Source organism: Protobothrops mucrosquamatus, unplaced genomic scaffold (assembly GCF_001527695.2).
Source record: "Protobothrops mucrosquamatus isolate PMUCROS unplaced genomic scaffold, P.Mucros_1.0 scaffold78, whole genome shotgun sequence".
Lineage (NCBI taxonomy): Eukaryota > Metazoa > Chordata > Lepidosauria > Squamata > Viperidae > Protobothrops > Protobothrops mucrosquamatus.
The window spans coordinates 2,986,286-3,009,833 of record NW_015386455.1 but is presented as its reverse complement, the minus strand read 5'-3'; the positions used below and the strand labels follow the sequence as shown (position 1 = coordinate 3,009,833).

General features: G+C 40.8%; 2 protein-coding genes across 3 annotated transcripts; one reads left to right on the top strand and one right to left on the bottom strand.

Annotated features, from left to right (window-relative positions):
- The first annotated feature begins 47 nt into the window (after positions 1 to 47).
- LIG4 (DNA ligase 4) lies at positions 48 to 7,226 on the top strand. 2 transcript variants are annotated; one of them, XM_015812342.1, is made up of 2 exons: positions 48 to 233; positions 3,722 to 7,226. In XM_015812342.1, the coding sequence occupies exons 1-2, from the start codon at positions 226 to 228 to the stop codon at positions 6,462 to 6,464; spliced, it is 2,751 nt and encodes a 916-aa protein (XP_015667828.1). In that variant the 5' UTR covers positions 48 to 225; the 3' UTR covers positions 6,465 to 7,226. The 2 variants fall into 2 exon arrangements, with proteins under 2 accessions (XP_015667828.1, XP_015667829.1); XM_015812343.1 differs by lacking the exon at positions 48 to 233 and adding an exon at positions 359 to 620.
- Positions 7,227 to 10,674: 3,448 nt separating this feature from the next.
- Positions 10,675 to 22,391, bottom strand: HTR2A (5-hydroxytryptamine receptor 2A). The gene is made up of 4 exons (XM_029283414.1): positions 22,388 to 22,391; positions 20,199 to 20,612; positions 13,808 to 14,008; positions 10,675 to 11,529 (listed from the first exon to the last, which is right to left on the bottom strand). Exons 1-4 carry the CDS (start codon positions 22,389 to 22,391, stop codon positions 10,736 to 10,738), a joined length of 1,413 nt encoding a protein of 470 aa, XP_029139247.1. The 3' UTR covers positions 10,675 to 10,735.
- Between the last annotated feature and the right edge of the window lie 1,157 nt (positions 22,392 to 23,548).

The following is a 23,548-nucleotide window of genomic DNA, read 5'->3' as shown; positions in this document are numbered from 1 at the left end:
GCGAATCGACGTCACAAGTGCTTCCGGGCAACGAGTGACGAGAACAGATCTTCTTGAACTGACTGAAAGAGTGCTGCGCACCAGTTTGTGAACGCAGCAGAATTGGCCAGAGGGGACTTTCTCGGGCTCGAGGGCAGGCCAGCGTTCCTGTTTCTATGGCAACTTCCGAACCGTTCCTGTGAAGTTCCAGGAGTAGCGCTTTAATAGGCTGCGGTTCGCCGTGGAATGAGGAGGTGCCGTTCTCTCTCTCCCTCTCCCCCCGCCAGCGAGAAACAAAAACTCCGATCTCCCTTACAGCAAAGAAATGGAGGCGCCCTGAATATTTTCGTTCACTATTTTGGTGACCTCAAGTTCTCTCCTCTCTCTTCCCCGCTGCGGAAGGGGCAGAATGTAGGGTGGAGTAAAAATGTGTTGGTGAACATCCCAGCCCATTTTTCCTCCTGCAACCTCCTCCTTCGCTATGGCTGATAAGAGAACCTCTCTTTTTTTGTCACTGCTCCTTCAAAATAATTAGGCAGTGAGATCGGAGAACTGAAAGCAAGAGACCTACTTCCACTTTGCTGTCCTCCAGTAGTGCTGGCCCGCCCTGTGGAGTAAGCACTGTAACTTGTAATCTGCCGGTGAGGATAAATTTTGGCATATATATACTCGTGAATAAGCCAACACTAGAATTTTTAACCAAAGTAGTATGAAAAATGTGCCACTTACCAATAAGGCAATCCTTGAAGTTTAATTTTCACATTTGGCTTCTCTGCAGATGGTTTATTTTTGGGTTAAAAGTTAAAAGTTCAAGGATTGGTTACAGTATCTGCAGATGGATATATACACCGGTTCTTTACTTTAAAATGTAACCTTATATACTTGTGAACACATTCATCTATGAATAAGGTGAACCCAATTTTTTGGGATGTACTTTGGCACTTAAAATTCAAGGCTTATGTATGAGTATGTATAGGTAGTTCATAACTTACAACTGGGTTGCTTAGTGATTGTTTGAAGTTACAACAGACCCCTTCAGATTCAGAGTTCTAAAGGCTGCCCCTCCAATGGTCACATGACAATCAGCCTGCATTTATGGTTGTTTGCATTGCCCTGCAGTCACACAACCATGATTTATGTTTTTGCCAAAACTGGTTTTATTTCTGGTTTCTGGCAAAGAAGGTTCCATAGTAAACAGTGGGTTTGCTTAATGGCTGCGGCATTCAATTAACTGCCATGTTAATGACTTAGGCCTATAATTGCAAGCTCAATTATGGGCATAAACCGAGGATGACCTGTATAGTAATAATGTGGAGGACTGCTGGAAATGGGTCAAAAGTTGTACCCACCCAACCCTGCTAATTAGTCAGTACTGTGCTTCATCTTGCTTGCCCCAACCCTGTTGGCTTTTTGCAAAGCTTTAAAAACCTGGCTGTGTACCCAGACCTGAGACTTGGAATGTGTTAAGGGGTCCCGTTACTTGGCTTTACTATTAGTTGATTAATCATACAGCTGCTGTTTATACTTATTTATTTTGTGGATGTTTTTATTATTTTAATATCTTTAAATTGTTTTATAATTTTAGAATTGTAAGCCACTCAGAGTCACTTGGTTGAGTTGGCAGGTATAGAAATTGAACAAACAAAAAAATCTGGCAGAGCTAAGTGGGCAATATTATCCTGGGAGGGCTGACAGTTAAGAATGCCTCCTCTTCCCCCAAAAGTTCTTGATCCCACAGAATTGGGTAGGAGAATTGGTGCTTAAAGAGCAGCTGCCCAAACACGCTTTTCTTGCCATTCCTCTTGGCTGCCTGAGGTCTGTTGCCAGATCTTGCAGAATTGGCACAAAATGTTGGAGACATAGCCGATGAACTCATTCAGTGAGTCCAGATTTGCCTACTACTATAAGGCAAATGGCCCTGAAGATCAGTAGGCAAGGATTGGGGTAGGGACATATGCACAGCAGCCTCTGGCTGTCACACCAATGTTATCTTGATACAAGATGAAACAGGTAGATGACAGGGCACAGCTTCTGCCAAAAGAAGTTGAAAATATAACTATATTGTATCTACCATATTTAAAATATAGTTTAAAATTGGAACAGGAAAATATGTGTTCAAGGGTGCCTTCTCTGTGGGTCAGAAATGTGTTAATGATTACTTAATCACTTCTCATCCTCCAAATATGATTGCTGAAGTTTCTCTGATCTGCAGTTAACAGACTGTGGGAATGACAACAAGTCTGATGTAGCATGAAGGTTCTGGTTTAGAAACCAGGAAAGACTTAATTCTAGGTCTCCCTTCGGCATAAAACATGACTAGGCGACTTTGAGGCAGTCATTATCAGCTCAGTCCACCTCACAGAGTTGTGGGGAAACAGCTGTATTAGATAGGTTTGCTGCCTTGAGTTATAGATAAAAAGGCAGGACAAAATATAATAAGTACTTAGAAGACATCTCTGGTGTGGCAGATTGTGTTGGTTTATTCTCCCAATCTGGTAAGTGGTGAGTTTGGGCAGCATTCTGTGTCTCACCAAAGGGGGCAGTCATGGTAGGAGAATGGGAAAGACTGGTCCAGTATTCTCTCTTGCAGGTGGCCTAGCACAGAGTGGACCTAGTTGCTCTACGTAAGGCATGTCAAACATGCAGCCCACATCCACTCCGGCCCCGCCAGGGCAAAACAAGTCCTGATACAATACGGCCTGCAATGCAATCGGGTTTGACACCCCTGCTCTAGGTTACGCACCTGGCTATCTCCATCTGCTCTCTTTCTGAGCAGCAGAATTCTGTTGGATCAGCATCTCAAGGGCAGCAGGATAATTGGCTCTATTTTTTTATTTCTTTATTAGATTTTTATCCTGTCTTTATTACTTTTATAGGTAACTCAAGGTGGTGAACATACAATATGCTACTCCCTCCTCTGATTTTCCCTACAATATCAAACCTGTGAGGTGGGTTGTGTTGAGAGAGAGTGGTCCAAAGTCACTCAGCCAACTTTCATGCCTAAGGCGGGACTAGAATTCAGTCTCCTGGTTTCTAGGTCAGGACCTTAACCACTACACCAAACTGTCTCTCCAATCCTCTGGGTCTAAGGATGCTGGATGCAGAAAGCAAAAAAAAAAAAAAAAGAATACAAGTAGAGCATGCTGCCTGTAGTAGTCCCTTCATCACCTGTTGCCATTCTATCTCATTAAACATTAAAATTTGATGAGTTACAAAGGACTTTGGGAGCATCACTGAAAGGTTTGGTGAGGGCACATGTAGCTTTATACCTCAATTAGTACACTTTATAATCAGTGTTTGCTCAGTGTTGCCATGTAGTGCTACTATATCCTCATGTAGCAAAAATACCTTCAAAGGTAAAGTAATTTAAGACTATAAAGTTAGAATAACTGGATATGGAAAGAAACAATATAGTAAAAATAAAATGGGAAGCTTCTTTGCTTACAGAGTATATAACACTGCAGCCTAAAACTCTTTTATTTAGTTTCTGAGATGGCATTTGGCTTTGCCCTTGTACGTCATCTGATGATATTCTGATAACCAGTAGAACGTGTTTCTATCCACATATAGATCACTTTGGCATAGCTGGAGCCAGAGAGTAAGACTAAATTTATTGCTTTGAGTTTAACATTCATTATGCATGTTGAGGCATACCATCAATTCATGGTAAAACTGTAAGTAAAAATGTTCAAACTAAAAAGAGCTCTGAATTTATAATTCCTTTGGTTGTTTCTTTTTGTAGAGAAAAAACATCTAAGATGGCTTCAGTCCCCATTTCACATTCATCTTCCAAGCTAACTGTAGCATCACAAGTCCCATTTGCAGATCTCTGTTCAACATTAGAACAAATACAGAAGTGCAAATCCCGATCAGATAAAACAAGATATTTCAAGGATTTTCTAGATTCCTGGAGGAAATTTCATGATGCTCTTCATAAAAATGAGAAGGATGTAATAGATTCTTTTTATCCTGCAATGAGGCTTATTCTTCCACAGTTGGAAAGAGAGAGGATGGCTTATGGAATTAAAGAAACAATGCTTGCTAAGCTATATATTGAATTGCTAAATTTACCCAAAGATGGAAAAGACGCTTTAAAACTTTTAAATTTTCGAACACCCATTGGCTCACAAGGAAATGTTGGAGACTTTGCTATGATTGCCTACTTTGTTTTGAAATCAAGATGCATCAACCAAGGTCAACTGACCATACAACAAGTGAATGATCTTCTAGATTCAGTTTCTAATAATAATGCTGCCAAAAGGAAGGGTCTAGTTAAGAAGAGCCTTCTTCAGTTAATAACTCAGAGCTCAGCACTAGAACAGAAGTGGTTGATTAGGATGATCATAAAGGATTTGAAACTTGGTGTCAGCCAGCAAACCTTATTTTCTATTTTCCATTCTGATGCTGCAGAATTGCACAGTGTCACAACAGATTTGGAAAAGGTTTGTAGGCAGCTGCATAATCCTTTAGTATCACTTATTGATGCTTCTATTACATTATTTTCTGCCTTTAAACCAATGCTTGCTTCTATTGCCAGTGTGCACCAAATTGAGAAACAAATGAATAATCAGACTTTTTATATAGAAACCAAATTAGATGGTGAACGAATGCAGATGCACAAAGATGGAGATGTTTACAAATACTTTTCCAGAAACGGGTATGATTATACTCAGCAGTTTGGTGCTTCTCCCCTTGAAGGTTCATTGACTCCTTTCATTCATCAGGCCTTTAGAAATACTCAAAACTGCATTCTGGATGGTGAAATGATGGCCTATAATCCTACCACCCAGACTTTTATGCAGAAAGGAAGCAAGTTTGACATCAAAAGGATGGTGGATGATTCTGAATTACAAACATGCTTCTGTGTATTTGATGTTCTTATGGTCAATGATCAAAAGTTGGGTCATGAAATGCTGAACAAAAGGTGCAATAGGTTAAATACAGTTTTTATACCAATACCTGGTCGAATACAGATTGTTTCTAGAATTCAAGCAAACACACAGAAAGAAGTAGTAGATGCCCTGAATGAAGCCATTGATAACAGAGAAGAAGGAATTGTAATAAAGGACCCCATATCAATTTACAAGCCAGATAAGCGTGGGGAAGGATGGCTGAAGATCAAGCCAGAATATGTCAGTGGGTTGATGGACGAACTGGATCTTTTAATTATTGGAGGCTACTGGGGCAAAGGTCTTCGTGGTGGCATGATATCTCATTTTTTATGTGCAGTTGCTGAGGCTCCTTTGCCCGGTGAAAGACCATCTAAATTCCATTCCATTTGCCGTGTTGGTTCCGGTTGCACCATGAGAGAATTGTATGATCTTGGCTTGAAATTAGCCACATATTGGAAAAAATACGATAGGAAGGTTCCCCCTTGTAATATCTTATGTGGTGCTGAGAAGCCTCAAGTCTTTATTGATCCTTGTAATTCAGTGATTGTCCAGATTAAAGCTGCTGAGATTGTGAGTAGTGATATGTATAAAACAGAATGCACATTACGCTTTCCACGCATTGAAAGAATAAGGGACGATAAAGAATGGTATGAATGTATGACTGTTGACTTTCTAGAACAACTCAGAAGTAAAGCTGCTGGGAAGCTTGCAACAAAACACCTTGATATAGTTGAGGATGAACCACAAGAAAAGAAGCGTAAAACTGTTGCAAAAATTAAAAAAGCAATCGGTTTAATGGATCATTTTAAAGCACCTGACCTTTCTAAAATAAACAAAGTTTCTAATGTTTTTGAAAATGTTGAGTTTTGTATTATGACTGGGACACAACATTATTCAAAGTATGCTCTGGAAAGCAAAGTAGCAGAATATGGTGGCAGCATAGTTCAAAATCCTGGGCCTGATACTTATTGTGTTGTGGCAGGGACTGAGAATGTTAGAGTGAAAAATATTATTTCTTCCAATAATTATGATGTTGTGAGAGCAGAATGGCTTTTACAGTGTTTCCAAGCTGGAAAATTTGTACCATGGCAGCCTACTTTTATGATTCACATGTCTCCTGAAACAAAGCAACATTTTGCTTGTGAATATGATACTTATGGTGATAGTTTCACAGCTGATACTAATCCATTAGAGTTGAAGGCAGTGTTCTCAAGAATTAATACCTCTGAAGAGATTTTTCAGGATGTGATTGCTAACATAGAAGCCCGTTATTCTTGGGAAAGTTCCTTAAGTATGTTCAGGCAACAAACCATTTACCTGAGCCTTTCTGATGAAATAAGCTATTTAAGAGACAGGATAAATCAAACCAGATGTTTAACCGTAGAGTTGATACTTCGCTTTCATGGAGCAAAAGTAGTGTCACAGCTTGAGGAAGGTGTATCCCATGTAATCAGCGGAGATCATTCTGATTTGAAGAAAATAAAAACCATTAGAAGGACATTTAAGAAAAAGTTTAAAATTGTGTCGGAGCAATGGATAAAAGATTCTGTAAAAGCTGGAGAATTACAAAATGAAAACTTGTACATGATGTAAGAGTTTAATTAGTAAGAAAAGTCTTGTTAGGATTGTGCAAAGCATTTGAAGAAGGTGACTTGCAGTAACAGGAGCAGGAGTGAAGTACATCTCTTTCAAAATAGCCATGATTTCTGCCAGATGATGTGGCTGCTTCCAAAGTTGTTTTCAGAGTGCACTCTAACCTGGCAGAATGTGATTTTTGAATGTGTTGCACAATTCTATTCTTTTAATATTCTATCTCTTTTGAAGATATGTGAATGAAAGAAAAGGATGCTCAGGAAAATAGGGTGATGATTGTTTCTCAGTGTTGTGTTTTTATCTGTTTTACTTAGCTTTTAATATATTTATAGGAAAACCTGTATTACTCAATTATATCTATTAAAAATGTACCGATCTTAAAACAACTTTTATCATTTGCAGTCAACAGGGCTATATGTTTAAATTTCCAGTACTGAATGTGGTTTGAGATGTGGTTTAATTGTTTTAAAAAGTGCCATCTATCTAAGTCCATGTTTCATTCGTGTTTAATGTATTGTTATAATGATGAATTTTTAAATGAATGAATATGTATCCTCAGAATTCAAAACATCTATAATCTTAAATGTATCATAGGAGTGTTTTCTCCAGCAGAGGCCTTTAGTTTTACAACCACAATTAAAGTTTTAGCAAAAGAGAATCCAGGTATCTATTTTTTGAAACTTGAAAAGACTGCTTTTCAATAGTATAGCAAGAACAGTTTGTTTCTGCACGTTTTCTGTTTTCATCATTTTGTAATAAATATTTGATATAATTAAATAATATATATATTTTAAAACCTGATTCTGTTTTGAAACAAGTAATTAGTTGAGAATATTTAATTTTATGTATATATTCAACGTTATGTTAATGCCTGTGGAGTACAATTTGTAGCAACTGATAATGTGGGGTTTTTTTTTTTTTAATCAGAGCAATCTGGTCTACCCAAATATGGGACGGAACATACTGCTTCCGCTTCCGCCTTTCAGCCCCAATCTAGAAGCCTTCACAGACAGTCGCTTCTGCGACCACAGAATTCTCCCTTTAATTCTTTGTCGGTAAATTTAAATTTAACATAGCTGATAGTTTTATTAGAAGATATTAACTAATTTAAATTAACTAATTTAATTATTTTAATTAATTAAAAAGAAAAGGCTTTTTAATCCTTTTCCAAAGAAGACAAGCCTGCAGTGGTGCGATAGATCTGGCGTCCCTGGAGGCCTACACCTTCCATGCAAAAAAGTTTTTCCAAAGAGCACAGAAGCGTGTATAAGGACACGAGATCTAAAGAAAACAGTTTCATTGGCGTCTGAGAGGACGGCCATTTTTCTGCCACCTGGCCCTGAGCTCTGCTGATCTTCAAAAGGTAAGAAGGCCCAAATAGCTGTGGGGACCCCAAGGGGTGGGAAGGGGAGCAGGAGATATCTCAGTGGATGGGGGGAGGCCTTGGGTGGCTGGAAGCAGATAGTCTTGTTCCTGCACCAATACCCCATTGATCTTCCTCACCCCTGAGGAACCTAATGTACACTTAACCTGTGCATTCGATTAATGTTCATTTAACAGGCTTCAATTAATGTTATGACTGTAATGGGCAGACTCCATTACAATCATAACTCGAGGACTACCTGTAGTTGTGTTTCTCAAGAGGTAATGAATGTGGGCAATGTATGTATAAGTGCAAGAGATGGTTAAACATGGTAGTTTTGATGATTGTGGAAAACGCATTAATAGGAATTATTGAAGGGAGTAAAGGAACCAACTTCAATGCTAAGGATAAAGAAACCTGACACTATTAAAAAAAACATAGAAAGAGAAAAGCCTGTAATATTCTACCTAGAAGGGGTGGGGTGGGGCAACAAAAAAACCCAAACTCCTGAAAATGGGGAAAATTAAAGCCTATCTAAACAAAATTAAAAACTTATTACTCCCAAATTATATCTAGTTCTATATAATTTTAATACTGTGATATATTTATGTATTGGAAGTTATTACAGGTGGTTGTACTAAAGCTGCCAAGAGTCTCTGGATTGCTGCATGGTGGTTAATAAATAAATAGCAGGTGGGGCAGTTTAACTAAGGAGAAAAAGAGATTCAGTTTGTCAGATCTATCATCTTTCAGCTTAGAGCTTTGCTGGCGTCCTGCCATAAATTGTTAGGAGCTGGGGGAAAGAGGGAAGAAGTAATTGGCATGTAAAGGGTAGAGATGAGCTAAACGGGAGGGGTGTGACAGGCTTGATAGAAGCCAGAGGTGTGAGAACCAACCTGTTCCAGTCTTCAAGGCCACGAAGCCAGGGAAAGGAATGAAAACTGCACCAAGCAGCCCCAAACACCTAGGCAGCACATCATTGGACAAAGACAAACAGCCAAGGGGGGAGGGCCAGGAAGAAAGGGGAATACTGTAAGTCAGGGGTAGGCAACCTTGACTCTTTTATGACTCGTGGACTTCAACTCCCAGAATTCCTGAGCCAGCCAAGCTGGCTCAGGAATTCTGGGAGTTGAAGTCCACGAGTCATAAAAGAGCCAAGGTTGCCTACTCCTGCTGTAACTCTTCGTGTGAGAACTTTAGTTCTAGCCTGCTTTCACTCCAACCACTAATCCTTAGTAAAAGAACCTATTGCTTCATCCAAGTGAACTCGAGGGTCTTTCTTGCCTAGGGATCTGGCTGATGCAGGTCTGACACAGTTGGACACCCAGGATAGTTTTGGTTGGCACCTGGCTGAAAAAAGAGCTAAAAGTGCCAAATTGCCAAGATAAATAGGGGAAGTGGTGCCTGTCTGAAGGATTAGTATTACTTGATATTGTATACAGAGGCAATTGGGTTAATCATGCCTCCTGTTTTGCTACAGTTGCCAATAAATTTGAGTTTGATATCTGTAGAAAAAATTTCTCTGTGCATATTAAAACATCAGTTTGGTATCTTTGGAAGTATTTGTAATAGAGAATTGGTATGCAAGATGAAGTTCGTGTTACCCCAAAAGTCAGTCTCTTTAATCTTTCAAACCATAATAAAATTATTGTATTTAAAAGGCAGCTTTTTTCTCACAACTATTGAAACTTTGCCTTTCGAAGTTAGAAATAATAAAGCAACATGTACAAGGAAGAAAAGAGAGGAACCTTTATATTCATATGCATTTTAGGTAATGTCTTTCCCTTCTGGGATTCTCAGATCTGTATAAAATAATGCAAAATGAAAAACCAATATCATGCTATGTGCAGTTTACATTTAGAAAATCTATGTGCAGTTTACATTTAGAAAATCTACTAGTAGACAGCCCTGCAAGAAAGGTGTTAAATTCTCATGGAGATATTTGTGGAATGTAGAATCATAGATGTGTAATGGATGTCCTCTGACCATATGGCTGTAATCACACTACATACAGTAGTGTGATTCATTTTCATTATTGGTATAGTTGAGAATACAGACTCAATTTTCTGAAGTGCAAAGAGTTTATCTGATAAAATTAAATGTAGTTAAAGAAACCATTAGCTCTATTTTCTGCGGGTGCACAACAAAGTGAATTAAAAATTACTGCAACTGCCTGGGTTTGTACATGTCATTAAATCAGGTACAACTCACTTAACAACTGCCTTGCTTAGCAACAGAAATTCTGGTGCCAATTTTGGCTGTAACTTGAGGAGTACCTATGTAATGAGTCATAGTAGTTCAGAGTCATAATAACAATCTGCAGAAGAAGAAATTGCTACTTAGTTTGCAGCAGTAGACCTGAATATGTTATTTTTATCAGTATTCGAATTATTTTTTCTTTTCAACAAAAAGACAAGGAAAACATCTTTTAGCAATTACTCAATTTATTTGTATTCTGTTTATAACATATTTCATACTACTTCTACTGTTACAATTCCTATATTTTCTGTTAATTAGTTTGATATAAAAATGTATTTGTTTGATATAATTAAATCAAAAATTTATATTGCACTGCTCTCATTTTCCAAGTCCAATGTTACATGACAGTGCACTTTATGATCATGTTGAATAGCAACAGAAATTCCAGCTCCAGTTACTGTCATTAAGTGAGGGCTACATGGTCCTAGAAACTGGGACATGAGTGACTTTAATGAATCATAGATAGGAGCTAGCTGCTTTCACATGCCTGTGCATTCCTTTTTCCAGCATTGAGAAAAGTGAGAGACAAGTCTTCAATAGTGAAGCACTGTCTTGCAAATTCCCAGCAAAGTTGCATACTATTTTTCCAGGTCAGCTTTCTCCAGCTTGCAGAATATATGCAGTTAAAGAAAATGGTGTTGTACCAGAGTCACAAGCAGCTAACATTTTCATTCATGTTGTTGACTTCGCTCTTTAAGGTTTCATCCAAATCATGTACTTCAGATGTCCCTGTGGAATAGTCTTTAGCCATTAACTTGGATTCCTTTCTAAAGCATTTCATTTGTGTCAACTGATGTGAGTTGTACACTACAGTAGGGACAGTGTCCGCTAAGAACAACTGCAGAGGTTTCTTTTTCTCTTTGTAGCGACATTGGATGTAACGTATAAAAGCAGATCGGTAGGTTTTACTGAATAATGTATATATAAGTGGGTTGACTGCTGAAGAAAGGTAGCCAATCCAAACAAAAATGTTAAGCAGATGCTCAATTGCATCTTTGTCACATGCCTCCTTGCAAAAAACTACCATCACATTCATGACGAAAAAAGGACACCACATTATCACAAACAGGAAAAAGACAATTCCAAGTACCTTGGATGCTTTCTGTTCGTTACTTATTGATTGCATCTTTCTCCTCCTAAAAGTTCCAGACTCTTTGTTCAGAGAGCGCTTGAAATGTTTATCCAAAGAAAGAGAACTTTGAGGGGAAAAACTGAATGAGCCAAACTTAGCTTTTGAATCAAGATCATTCATGCATAATGTGGCTTCTTTCTGAAGGGATTTTATAGTTAAAAAATAGGAGATCATCATGATAGCAAGTGGAATAAAAAATGCTACAAAAGAACCAATTAAAACAAAATTCTCATCCACAAGGAAACAGCTTCCGTTCTTGAAAACTTTAGAATCATCATGGAATCCAAATATAGGAACTGGCATTGAAATACCTATATGTTTAGTTAAAAAAAGAAGAAAGATAAGTACAGTCATTTTCACTTTTAAAAATATGTCATGTACCACATTGGGTGCCCACTTGTTCCCAATAACATTCCTGGAAACAAAGATCAGATCATCATTGCAGAATGTGACTGTTGCTTCCTTGAAGTTTGCACAGCTATTCAGTAGAAGCTAAAAACAAAGTACCCTTTTACAAATAGAAGTTAAAGGTTTTTGCTTTGGTAGTAGCTATAAGCACTGTGTAAACTCTACAAGGACAGATTGGAAAGCCACTTGAACAAATTGCTGAATTCAGAAGTCCCCAGCAACACCAATTTTGTACGTTAGAATTTCAATTCAGAAATGTGAAAGTTTATTAGCTCATTAGCTTTTATTGGGAAAAAAAATCATAAGATTTTCCTGTTTGGCAAGTTTAGTAATACAGGCAGTACTCATTTAGTGACTAGTCATTCAGCAACCATTTAAAGTTATGATGCTGCTGAATGGGGGAAACTATAACCGTTCCTTGTAGTTGCGGCCACTGGAGCATCCCCATACTCCTATGATCATGAGTTGGGTGCTTGGCAACCAACTCACAATTATGATAGTCATCACATCCCATGGTCATCATTTGTAAAGTTCCCTGCTGCTTTCCCACAAGCAAAATTAATGAGGAAGCTGGCAGGAAGTCACAAACAGTGATCCCATAATTCTGGGACACTAACTGCGCAGGATTTGCCTTAACAACTTTCATAATTCTGGGAACAGCTGCAAATTGATGGCGTCATATGACATCATGCTTTCCAAATATGCTGCTCAGCAATGAAACTGCTAGTCCCAATTACCTTCATTAAGCAAGGACTACCTGTACTATATTGTCCTAATGCAATCTCACACAGAGCACAGAAATAATGCTGGTGTACCTTGGGCAACACACATATATGTTTGCCAGCATATATACACTTTGAGGCAAAGCATCCCCTCCTTCCCCAGTGATTTAATGCAGTTGAGATCACTGGGAGGAGGATGGTAATATCTCCCCATCAGCAGACTCTATTGAGATTGTTCTATTTCAACTACATGAAGATTATGATCACTTTGGGATGCGGTGAGTGGGCAGTGCCAAATTGCAATTTTTTAAAACTCAATAGTTTATTCTGTTCCTTACTTTCTTTTTAGGGTTTAAAACTTTTAAGACTTTCTTTTAACACTCCCTCCAGCAAAAACAGAATAAAGCTGGCCTTCAATACTATATGTTCAAGCCATACATATTTCATCCATTGTTAATTATGTCTGCTGCAAATGATCGATGCCTACTCTTTGGGGCTATTTTGATTTTGAAGCATATTTTATCTCCATGCATTCTATATATATGGCAAAAGGAAACAGTACTATCTATGCAGGACACAGCTAGAGAAAAAGACAATGTTCTAGTGCTCTGCACTAATGCACATGCCAATCAAGCACGCACAACTGCATCTTCAAGAAAACATCACTTAATGAATAAATTGACAACAGTTACTGCAATTTTCTCTCCATGTTACACCGCTGCAATTAACCCTCTTTTTCTTCTTGTATTGCTTCTGTTTTGGGGGGGGGTGTCTCCTTGCTTCTTTCTGAAGAGACATGTTAGCTACAAAAGACATTGTTCCCAATAAAGAAATGTTATGCCTCAGACCTTCATTGATGGTTATGATTAACCATATAGTTACAGCAGGAAGCAATAAGAAGACTCCCAAATTTTTAATGATTACGGAATGGGTTTTTCATGTTCCAGCCATTGTCCATGCAGCAAAGTTGACTTACTACTGTTGAACAGTGTTGTTTCATGTGAAGAGTTCTTAGGATAATAAGGCTACTATGCTGTGGTGAATTTACAAAGCACTTTCCTGAATAAATTGTTTTGTATCTATTTAGATTTGCATTTCACTTAATGAGCAAGTATATTTTGAAGGGAAGACTCCATCTGAATTAAAATAGAACTGCACTAGTAGCACATGAGCTTTAAAACTAAATCCTCTGGAAAGAAATCAATGTAAAATATTGACAATTTAGTTCAAATTGAATTATCCTGGGGTGGCATAGAGGTGAAAACATTTTTGATTGCCCAAATAGTAATAAAAAGCCATGAAATGCAATAGAAAATATGGCATCAATGAAAGATATCAAAAGGCCGCAGGCAAAAATGCATAGCCTTAAGAGAGAAATTGGGAGAGGGATGCATATATAATGTTACTGAAAGTAAAAATCTCTGATGATAACATAACACATAAAGATTGAACAACTCACCTATTGATACCGTCCAAACAAGAGCAATTTTTGCCAAGGCCTTTGTTCTGGAGTTAAACTGGCTATGATGAATGGGGTCTTGAATGGCAATATAGCGATCCAGAGATATGGCACAGAGATGCATGATGGAGGCAGTGGAGAAAAGCACATCTAAATAAATCCACATAGCACAGAGGTTCCTGGGCAGTGGCCATCTATATTCTGTAACCAAGGAGAGTGTTTATGAACTGTACAGCAGTTGGAAAGCTATATTTCACTGATATGAAACATATTTTCTGTTGTTATATTTTACCTTATCCATCTACAGATTTTTAAAAGTGGTAGGTCTGTATCCTGCTGATACCTACAGGCTCCCATATTCAATTCTGAAGCCAGCAGACTTCTCTAGATCTCACTGTGGCTGATGTGGCAGCAAATTTGCCAAATTTTAATGATACAATTGCCTTTGTACTCTCCCCTCCCATCTTTCTGAACAGTTGTAAGATTTTAGAAGAATGCTAACCTTTACTGAAAAAAATGCATTCTGAGTCAGTTTAGTGCATGAAAGGGCTAAAATGTATATCAGAAAGTATAAACTGTTGTTATACATATATGGATATGTATTCGAAACCAGAAGCTTGATGACAGATGTGAGTAATGGTACTGTAATAGATAAATCAAGGATGAGTTTGGAGGAAAATTGTGCAACATAATGAATGTAATTCGGCGGGGGGGGGAGGGGGGGACTGTTCTGCTAGTCATAGGAATGGATAGGCGAGGGATTGCAAGCAAACTGATTGGATCATTCAGATATTGCAGAGTGAAAGAGCATGGTGAGTACTTGCTTGGAATAAAGGGCGTTCTGACTAAATGGTTTAAGAATAAATCTTATCGTAAATACAAATGGCAGAGAACATCCAGTAGATTGAACAAAGTTAAAAATAGGAATAATAAAATTATTTGAAATGGTGGAATTCTGAAATTAATATTTTGAATAGGAATGATAGTGACTGAGAAGACAGGAACTGAAAAGAATGTACAGATAGTCCTTGACTTATGTTCATTTAGTGACCTTTCGAAGTTACAACAGCATTGAAAAAAGTGACTTATGACCATTTTTCATATTTACAACCACTTCAGCATCCCCATAGTCGTGTGATCAAAATTCAGATGCTTGGCAACTGACTCATATTTATGACGGTTGCAGTGCCCTGGGATCACATGATCATCACCTTTTGCAACCTTCTGACAAGCCAAGTCAATGTGGGAGCCAGATTCACTTAACAACTGTGTTACTAATTTAACAACTGCAGTGATTCACTTAATAACTCTGGTAAGAAAGGAGCAATGGAATGGAAATGGAGCAAAACTCACTTAACAAATGTCTTGCTTAGCAACAGCTCAATTGTGGTCATAAGTCAAAGACTACCTGTATAAATGTTAGCATTCAAGAAAAATTAATGAGATCCGGGTCTGCTGCCTGACACCATCGGCCCCCGCACACAGAGGCCAGCAAGCGCATGGGGGCTGATGGTGTCCATTAGCAGCCACAGCATGCTAGCTGTCCTGCACAATGGCGAACTGGCCACGGAGCCCCATCGGCACGGACAGGGGTGGCTTCTGCTGCTGCTCCAACCGGTCAACCATGCAGGGAAGCAGGAGGAGGTGGAGGGGCAGCCAGGAGTCTGGAGCTGCTTCGGCTGCTCACTGGCGGTCCGATGAGGCAGCCGATCTCGTGCATCAGCTGCCCCTCCTGCTTCCCTGCATGGTTGACTGGTCGGAGTAGCAGCAGAAGCCACCCCCGTCAGAGTCGTCGAATGGATGGGCCCAGGCTGGGCAAGGGCTTCCTTCTGGCCGTCCTGGGGCCGTCTCCGCCTGCACCGATGGGGCTCCATGGCCAGTTTGCCATTATGCAGGACAGCCAGCATGCTGTGGCTGCTGACGGACACTGTCGGCCCCCATGCACCCCCGCCCCCATTAGAGCCACCGTGTAGACAGGGCCCACACCAGGTGAGGGCTCCTTTCCGGCCGTCCCGGGGCCATCTCCGCCCACTCCGATGGGGCTGCACTGTGGAAGGGAAATGGCTATGATTCCCCCCTGCCTGCTGCCCCCCTGACCCCCTGCCCCTTCTATGAAATCCTAGGTGACTGCAGTATGGATGAGAGGCTCAGCCGGTTGAGGGGTGGCTTTCCTCCGCGGAGGCATCCCGGCCCTCCTGCTCCCCCTAGCCAGACCCCCTCACCTTCTGCTAGCCGGGACCTGATGACCCACTACCCTGCCCCCACCCTAGCCAACCCCCCAAGCAGTCCATCCCGACCAAAATGGAGGGAAGGCGAGGCAGAGAACTGGTTGTTAAATGATTTCAAACCCACCACTGGTCACTTCCAAAGGCTGCTTGCTCACTCTCCTGCCAAAACTGCTCTTTTTATAGGTTCCCTCACCCCGCCCAGCTCTCACAGCTGTTCCCGGACTCTGCATGCATGGAGAGGGAGAGGGGAGGAGCCCGGCCCTGTGTCCCTCTGTGGCAATGGCACGCGTGCCCACAGGGACAGCCCTGCATGCCATCTGTGACACACGTGCCATAGGTTCGCCACCACGGCTATATATGATTTGCAAGTGCAGTCTTTAGTAAACACAAGCACCAAAACTCACTTTTAATTTTAAAGTGATGTACAAGGGCACGGGTTAGCAACCCGTGGTTCTGGAGCCACATGAAGCTCTTTCAGCCTTCTCCTGCAGCTCCCAGTCCTCTTCCTCCATTTACAGAGACAGAGAGAGGCATTTGTGCTTCCCTTCTCTCTCTCTCTCTCTCTCTCTCTCTCTCTCTCTTCATGTGGACTTGCTGTCTCCCGGGACTCCTAATTGGCCCTGCATCCAGGCGCCCCACCCCCTGGGAGAAGCACAGCCAAAAAGTCCCTTTCCCGGGCTGGCCCCGTCCGAGGTGCACAGGGCCGGGGAGCCACACGGGGCAGCCCCAGGATCACCCCTAGGAGCAGCCTGCCGGAGCCTCCACTGAGCGGGCCAGCCCTCCCGCAAGCCGCAGACCCAAAGGAGCACAGCCCCTGTGATCCCCAGCCGGTGCTAATGTTGGCCCCGCTGGCCGGGAAGGCACATCGGAGTCCCAGCTGCCGGGAAGGAAGAGGGAGATGCAGCAAGGGCAGGAGAGTAGGGACGATTTAAAACCAGCCCAGTCAGCTTGTCAGAGAAGAATGTGAGCTGAGCAGAAGATTGGGGAGAGAGAGAGAGAGAGAGAGAGAGAGAGAGAGAGAGGCACAAGTGCCTCTCTGTCTCTCTCTCACATACACACAAACACAACACACAAACACACTGAGTGGGGGAAGAGGACTGGCAGACCAAGGGCAGAAAGAAAGAAAGAGAGAGAGAGAGAGAGAGAGAGAGAGAGAAGGGAAGCGCAAGTGCCTCTCTCTGTCTGCGTCTCTCTGTATCTGTCTCTGTCTCTATGAGTGTGATCGCAAGCTCGCTGCCTGCCCAGGCTCTCAGGCCCCCTTCCGGGACACTGTCCCCCTGATTTTATGCCACGTTCAAAAAAAACCCCAAGCTTGAAACCACACAGGATTTGCGCCTTGACACTCTTGCAGCCCCCTCGCTTGCCCCCCTCGCAATTGCACCGAACCTTCGCAATAGTGCTCAGAATAATGGGGAAGAAGGGACGTTCCTGGGGTCAGGGAGGGAGGGAGGAAGGGGAGAGCTTAATAGGGGCGCGGGGGCGCTCAGCCACCCCTCCAGCTGCTGCGCCCAGGCGCCGGGACTGCTACCCTCTTTGTGGCGACAGCGGCGGCATCGTCTTCCATGCCAGTGCCATCACAAACTAGGCGCGCCCCTGCATGCTCACGGGAAGGACGGGGAAAAAGGGGGTGGGCAGTGCCGGTGTTGGGTTGGGAGGAGGGGGTTGGGGGAGGAAGAAGGGATGTGTGGGGGCAGGGGGTGTGGGAGGAAGAGTTGGAATCCAAGATGCTCAAATCTGGCTGGGCTCCCAGCAAACGTGTGCAGAAGAAGTGATGGGAGAAGGAAGAGAGGAAGAGAAACAGCGGGTGGGGGGGAAGCACCCCGTTTTTTCTTCTTCTGGCGTAAACTCTGTGCTCAAGCCAGAATGGGGGGGACGAGGAGGAGGAAGAGGATGAGGAAGAACGGCAATCGACAAACTCTGCCAGTCAATCTCTTTGGGGGAGGGGGCGCAGGATGGAGAGGAGGGCAGCTTGCCATGGAGAGGGAGGGGGAGCCCTTCCTGTCTGCCTTTCGTTCTCTCTCTCTCTCTCCTCACTTGGCCAGCCGCCTGGCTTGTTCTCTGACAAGCCGACACACCGCGGACATTCTTATTCGGCTTGCTTTCCTCCGCGGAGACACAGCAAGGACAGGAGAGAAGCACCGGTGGGAAGAGGAAGAGAGAGAGAGAGAGAGAGAGAGAGAGAGAGAGAAGGGAAGCGCAAGTGCCTCTCTCTCTCTCTCTCTCTCTCTCTCTCTCACACACACACACACACACACACACACACACAAACACACTGAGTGGGGGAAGAGGACTGGCAGACCAAGGGCAGAAATAGAAAGAGGGAGGGGGAGGGGGAGAGAGAGAGAGAAGGGAAGCGCAAGTGCTTCTCTCTCTCTCTCTCTCTCTCTCTCTCTCTCTCTCTCTCTCACACACACACACACACACACACACACAAACAGTGGGGGGAAGAGGACTGGCAGACCAAGGGCAGAAAGAGAGAGAGGGAGGGAGGGAGAAAGGAACTGAGGGAGAGAGAGGGAGGGAGAGAGACAGAGAGAGACAGAAGGAAAGAGAGAGAGAGACAGAGAGAGACAGATATATACAGTATATCTGATATATGATATATATATCATAAAGGTAAAAAAGGATAAATGCAGTGTTATCTTCATTTTAGATGTCAAAAGGGTTTTGCGGCTCCCAGTGTTTTCTGTGGGAAACGGTCCAAGTGGCTCTTTGAGTGTTTAAGGTTGCCGATCCCTGTACAAGGGTATCCAAATAAATATTTTGGCTATCCACTATAAGAGATACCATCATTTAACACAGGTGTGGTTTGCTGGGCAAATGCGTGACTAGAGGTTCCAAAGCTCTGATTCCTTATTCCGGATATCCAGTTTCAAAAACTCCTTCTCAGGAAAAAGTTATAATTTATTGGTTTGTGTTATTCCCCACCACTGTATTTTAGGACTTTTTGTGAGTGTTAACAGATGTGTATCTCTTTGTGCCTTGTCAGTGTAACATATAGACAGAAACAGAGAGAGACTTTATATCTGTTTGGACAAACACAACTGCACATGCTGAAAAAAAAAATCTTTTCAAAGCTTTCAATAGTTATTGAATAGAAAAGGTGCAGAAAAAATGGCATAAACTCTTCTCAGTATTCATCCCTGTAGTTATTTTCTGAGGGTGGGAAGCCCAGCATCACAAAAACAGATATTATATTTCTCTTAAAATTAAGGCAATAATATATGTCCATAGCACTCTTAAAAACTTCCCTCTCACTTATCCCTGCAGCACATTATAGAGAGCTGTAATTTTGACTAGATAATTTTAACTTTAGGAGCATAATGATCTCTGCACTATGCTGTTTCAGAAAATAAAAATTCATTTGGACAGGGTGAAATATTCCAAAGTAATCTACAAATGCAAGGGCTGTTTTATATAATCACATTATTAATACTTTCTACTTTATTTATGTGCCACCCTTCCTACTCAAGAACCCTGAGGGACCTCACATAGGATATTTCTCCCAGCCATAGGTACTGAGGGTTGCCCTTCTTTGGAATTTAAGCCTCAGACACCTGATCCTGCACAAAGCATTCCCTCAAATATTAAATATGTAAGCCACCCAGAGTCATTCAGTGAGATGTGCTGTTAGTATTCATTCAATCAATCAAATAAATAGAAATATTAGATCCTAAGCCACATGCAGCCTAATGATGTCCTTACAAAAACCATGAAATGCAGCTGATTACAGCCAGCCAGCCAATGGATTCCCTGGAAGAACAATATGATCTGATCTCTGAAGGATATTCCAGCCAGCACCCTCGCTACTACATTCTGCCTCAAGTATTTCAATTTATAATGCTTGTGAAATGATTTTAATGCTCCTGATATTTTATATCAAGGTTACTTTCTTATCCTTTAGTTACTAAGGAATTCTTTGGCAAAGAATGAGGGTTATAGGGGGACTTTTGTAATCAATGATGCTCTATTATTTGAGAAACAATGAAAACATCATGCAGAATGAAGGTTTCAGACATCCACAGCTAGTTCACAATTCTCATTTTTTAGAAAGAGTGAGATTTACCTCTTCATTGAGTCTATAGTTACATTAAAGTAACTTGTAATATGTATATTAGTCAATTAAAGTATATTGAGTTTTAAAGGTTGTTAATGGTACTCACCATATAATATAGTTAGCATTGATATCGGCATGACAAGAAAACCCAAGAGCATATCAGTTATTGCAAGTGACATCAGGAAATAATTTGTGGCATTGTGCAGCTTCTTTTCTAGTGAGACAGCCAAGATGACTAGAATATTTCCAAAAATGGTTATAACAATCACAATAATAATTAGAAGAGCAGGCCAGTTTTTCTCATGAAGAATAGGAAATAATAATGTAGTCAGGTTCCCTTCACAAGAACTGTTCATTATATGATCAAAGTCTGCAGTCACATTGCATAAACAAGAATTGTTAATTTCTTCAGATGTAAGTACACTTCTATTGAATTTTCTGGCTTGGCTTAATTGTAGTAAGGAATGTGCTATTAGGTTCACAGACCATTCTTCAGAAAAAATATGCATTTCTAAAAATTCTGAAATTGGTGAAAAATGCGAATTGCAGCTGTTTTGTTACCATCAAGCTCTATATTGATTATTAGTGCAAAAAAGGAAATAAAATTTTACAAAGAAAACTGACAGTCATTCAGATGACTGTATGATTTTCAATTTCATATATAATCTGATAGTGAATCTTGCTGAACGATTTCAATCAATTTCAAACCATTAAGGAAAAGAAAAAGCAATCCATCGTCCTCCAATGTTTTCAGCCATAGCAATCTTTCCCCAAAACAGTTTAATCATGTAACTGACAATTAAAAAATATTTTAATAATTAGTTACAATTATTATTTTGTCCTATCATGGAAGTTATTAAATACCATAAGTTTATTTAATGCTATCATTCTGAAAAACGCGATTAAGAAATACACTTACAATGTATTCGAAAAAATCGCCTAAATTAAATTAATGCTGTGCCTTGATTTATGTTGTCCTTTGTTGCATTTGCTGGCATGATATTCTTTAGTTCCAGTTTGCATGAATCAAATGCATTTTGCAGATTTCTCAGCTGCCCCCTTACAGCGATGGTATTTCCTTGTTTGTTCTTCTTTGCCATTTACAGCTGCTCCACTTATATTTCCCTGTGTTGTTTTTCTCCTTAAGGTTAACCAAGTTGGAAGAATAATCTCTGGATAATCATCCCAAAAATTTACAATGCATGGAAGAAAGAAATATCCAAATGGGGTTCAAAATAATTTCTGGCAAAAATGGAGGTGATTCTCTTTTGTCCTGCTTCTTTATAAGACGTCACATTATTTACATAAATGGCAAAGGCAGAAGAAGGATAAACTGAAGAGAGCTGAATTTGTTGCAGTTTTATATGTATCAATGTTAGGCATTCATACTTTAAAAAAGTTAACATTTCCCACAGGATATCCTGCAGAGCAGCTCTTGATAACAGCAGCCTGTAATAAAGTAGGTTCTTCTATGAAAAAGAAGAAGAAGCTAAGAATTGCATATTATGGGCAAATGTCAGATTATTCCTTTTTACAAACTGATCACATCCTAGCTCTAAATTGAAAGGTGAATATTATACTGTCAGTAGTGTTAATTGGGGAGGGGCTGTAATTTTGATGGTATAGAAAATAATTTGCTCAAGAAGAGGAATTACCTTTGCATGCTTTTTGGATTACAAACAACTAACTCGGCCTACTTGAAAAAAAGCATATAGAAAGCAACTACTTGGAGCACCTGTCTACAACCATAAAACTTCAGCTCGAGGTTGTCTACATAACCCTTCTTGAAGGACACCTGTGCATGATGCAGCCTTCCTCTCCTAAACTGCCTGTATCTGAGGGCAGCTTTTATTTTCTCTGAAGTGCTCTTTCCCACTTTCTCCAACCCAGCAGAAACCTTGTTATTGGCAGAACATGGTGGGATCTGGGATGGGTCTGAGGTTAATGATGTGGTGGTGAGGTTGGGGCATCTCCCCAGCATCTCTCAGCTGTTTTCAAAAGGTGTCATTGTAAGGCTGGTGCATGCAGACTTCAGAGTCCCAAAAGACGAGCTTGACATTGTACATTTTTTCTATCTGGATCACCACGTGTAGGAAAAGAAGACTTAACTGACATCAGCTGCCCGCGGGACTCAGAACTCTGCCTCTTAGCCTCTAGCTATGTTGGTAAGAATGATAACCTGGATGCTTACTGTTGTTGATAGCACTGAGTGCTTGGCCTACTCATATGTGTATGTGAGGAGAGGCTGATAAGGGTGCTCAGCTACCCATAGGATATGATTGGACAAACTCCTACTCATTATGCAGTTAAGGTGCATTATTTAATACATAGATTAGAGTGATCACATCGCTGCCTGCCCATTCTTGGTGAATCAGATGCTGAAAGTGATCAACTATGTGCATTGGGAAAACTGTATGTCAAGCAGGAAAGGATCCTTGAGTGCAAGCTCCATCATCCCATATCACCTGTTGTTCATGTGTTAGAAGTAATCCAGTGGGGTAAAGGCTTCAGAGTAAAACAGAGAGGACACTCTATTATTTTATTGCCCCTTCCCCAATCAAGTTCTGTTGAATTGCTAAATCCACCACTCTAGATATCTGAACTTGCCTCTTCCCCTATCAAGGACAATAATTTTCCTGCTGACAGTGTAATACACCAATTGCTGTATTTTAAGTTGCCCTTCAACATCACTCATCAGGCACCAGAGCTGAGATCAGCTATGACAGTAGAGCAAGTTTATACAGTACTGCATACTGGAGAAAAGTGGAGAAAATGTGGAGAAAAGCAGGTTTTATACCTGGGCAGGAAAAACCAAAGGTACAAGTACATATTAGATGAAATCTGGCTCAGAAACAGTTAACTGTGAGAGCGACCTTGGAGTCCCAGTGGACAATCACTTAAACATGAGTCAGCAGTATGTGACAGCAACTTAAAAATGTAATACAATCCTTGGTTGTATAAACAGAGGCATAGCATCAAAATCATGTGAAGTATTAATACCACTTTTAAAAGCCTTAATAAGGCCTCATCTAGAACACATCTGCATCCAGTTTGGTCACCACGTTATAAAAAAAGATGTTGAGACTTTGGAAAAAGTACAAAGAAGAGCAACTAAGATGATTAAAAGCCTGGAGACTAAAACATATGAAGAACGGCTGCAGGATTTGGGTTTGGCCAGTCTAGGGAAAAGAAGGACTAGGGGGGACATGATAGCAGTATTCCAGTATTTGAGAGGCTGTCACAAAGAAGAGTGGGTCAACTTATTTACCAAAGCACCAGAAGGCAAAACAAGAAACAATGGTTGGAAACTAATTAAAGAGAGAAGCAATCTGGAATTAAGGAGAAACTTCCCAACAGTGAGGACAATTAACCAGTGGAACAGCTTGCCTACAGACGTTGTGGGTGCTTCATCACTGGAGGTTTTTAAGAAGAGATTGGACAATCACTTGCCTGAAA